At 59.3% G+C, this 1,131-nt stretch overlaps 1 protein-coding gene across 1 annotated transcript in view; it reads left to right on the forward strand.

The window, feature by feature from the left end:
* Nucleotides 1-1,117, forward strand: part of LOC106511837 (adhesive plaque matrix protein-like) — a gene marked incomplete at both ends in the record, with an annotated part of 8,333 nt that extends 7,216 nt beyond the window's left edge. The window contains one exon of the mRNA XM_014000570.1: nt 14-1,117. Coding sequence (XP_013856024.1) covers nt 14-1,117 — 1,104 coding nt within the window. The remainder of the gene's footprint in view (nt 1-13) is intronic.
* Nucleotides 1,118-1,131: the final 14 nt, after the last annotated feature.

A 1,131-nucleotide genomic window follows, 5' to 3' on the forward strand; every position in this document is an offset into this window, starting at 1 on the left:
GTCCTACCTTCAGCCCCACCTTCTGCCCCTCCTTCAGTCCCACCTTCAGCCCCACCTTCAGCCCCACCTTCAGTCCCACCTTCAGCCCCACCTTCAGCCCCACCTTCAGTCCCACCTTCAGCCCCACCTTCAGTCCCACCTTCAGTCCCACTTTCAGCCCCACCTTCAGTCCCACCTTCAGTCCTACCTTATGTCCCACCTTCAGTCCTACCTTCAGTCCCACCTTCTGTCCTGCCTTCAGTCCCACCTTCAGCCCCACCTTCAGCCCCACTTTCAGTCCTACCTTCAGTCCCACCTTCAGTCCCACCTTCAGCCCCACCTTCAGTCCTACCTTCTGTCCTGTCTACAGTCCTACCTTCAGTCCCACCTACAGTCCTACCTTCAGTCCTACCTTATGTCCCACCTTCAGTCCTACCTTCAGTCCCACCTTCTGTCCTGCCTTCAGTCCCACCTTCAGTCCTACCTTCAGTCCCACCTTCAGTCCTGCCTTCAGTCCCACCTTCAGCCCCACCTTCAGTCCCAACTTGAGTCCCACCTTCAGCCCCACCTTCAGCCCCACCTTCAGTCCTACCTTCAGTCCCACCTTCAGTCCCACCTTCAGCCCCACCTTCAGTCCTACCTTCTGTCCTGTCTACAGTCCTACCTTCAGTCCCACCTACAGTCCTACCTTCAGTCCTACCTTATGTCCCACCTTCAGTCCTACCTTCAGTCCCACCTTCTGTCCTGCCTTCAGTCCCACCTTCAGTCCTACCTTCAGTCCCACCTTCAGTCCTACCTTCAGTCCCACCTTCAGTCCTGCCTTCAGTCCCACCTTCAGCCCCACCTTCAGCCCCACCTTCAGCCCCACCTTCAGCCCCACCTTCAGTCCCTCCATCAGCCCCTCTATCAGCCCCACCTTCAGCCCCACCTTCAGCCCCACCTTCAGCCCCACCTTCAGGCCCTCCATCAGCCCCTCTATCAGCCCCACCTTCAGCCCCACCTTCAGCCCCACCTTCAGGCCCTCCATCAGCCCCTCTATCAGCCCCACCTTCAGCCCCACCTTCAGCCCCACCTTCAGGCCCTCCATCAGCCCCTCTATCAGCCCCACCTTCAGCCCCACCTTCAGCCCCACCTTCAGGCCCTCCATCAGCC

Source organism: Austrofundulus limnaeus, unplaced genomic scaffold, assembly GCF_001266775.1.
Source record: "Austrofundulus limnaeus strain Quisiro unplaced genomic scaffold, Austrofundulus_limnaeus-1.0 Scaffold3313, whole genome shotgun sequence".
Lineage (NCBI taxonomy): Eukaryota > Metazoa > Chordata > Actinopteri > Cyprinodontiformes > Rivulidae > Austrofundulus > Austrofundulus limnaeus.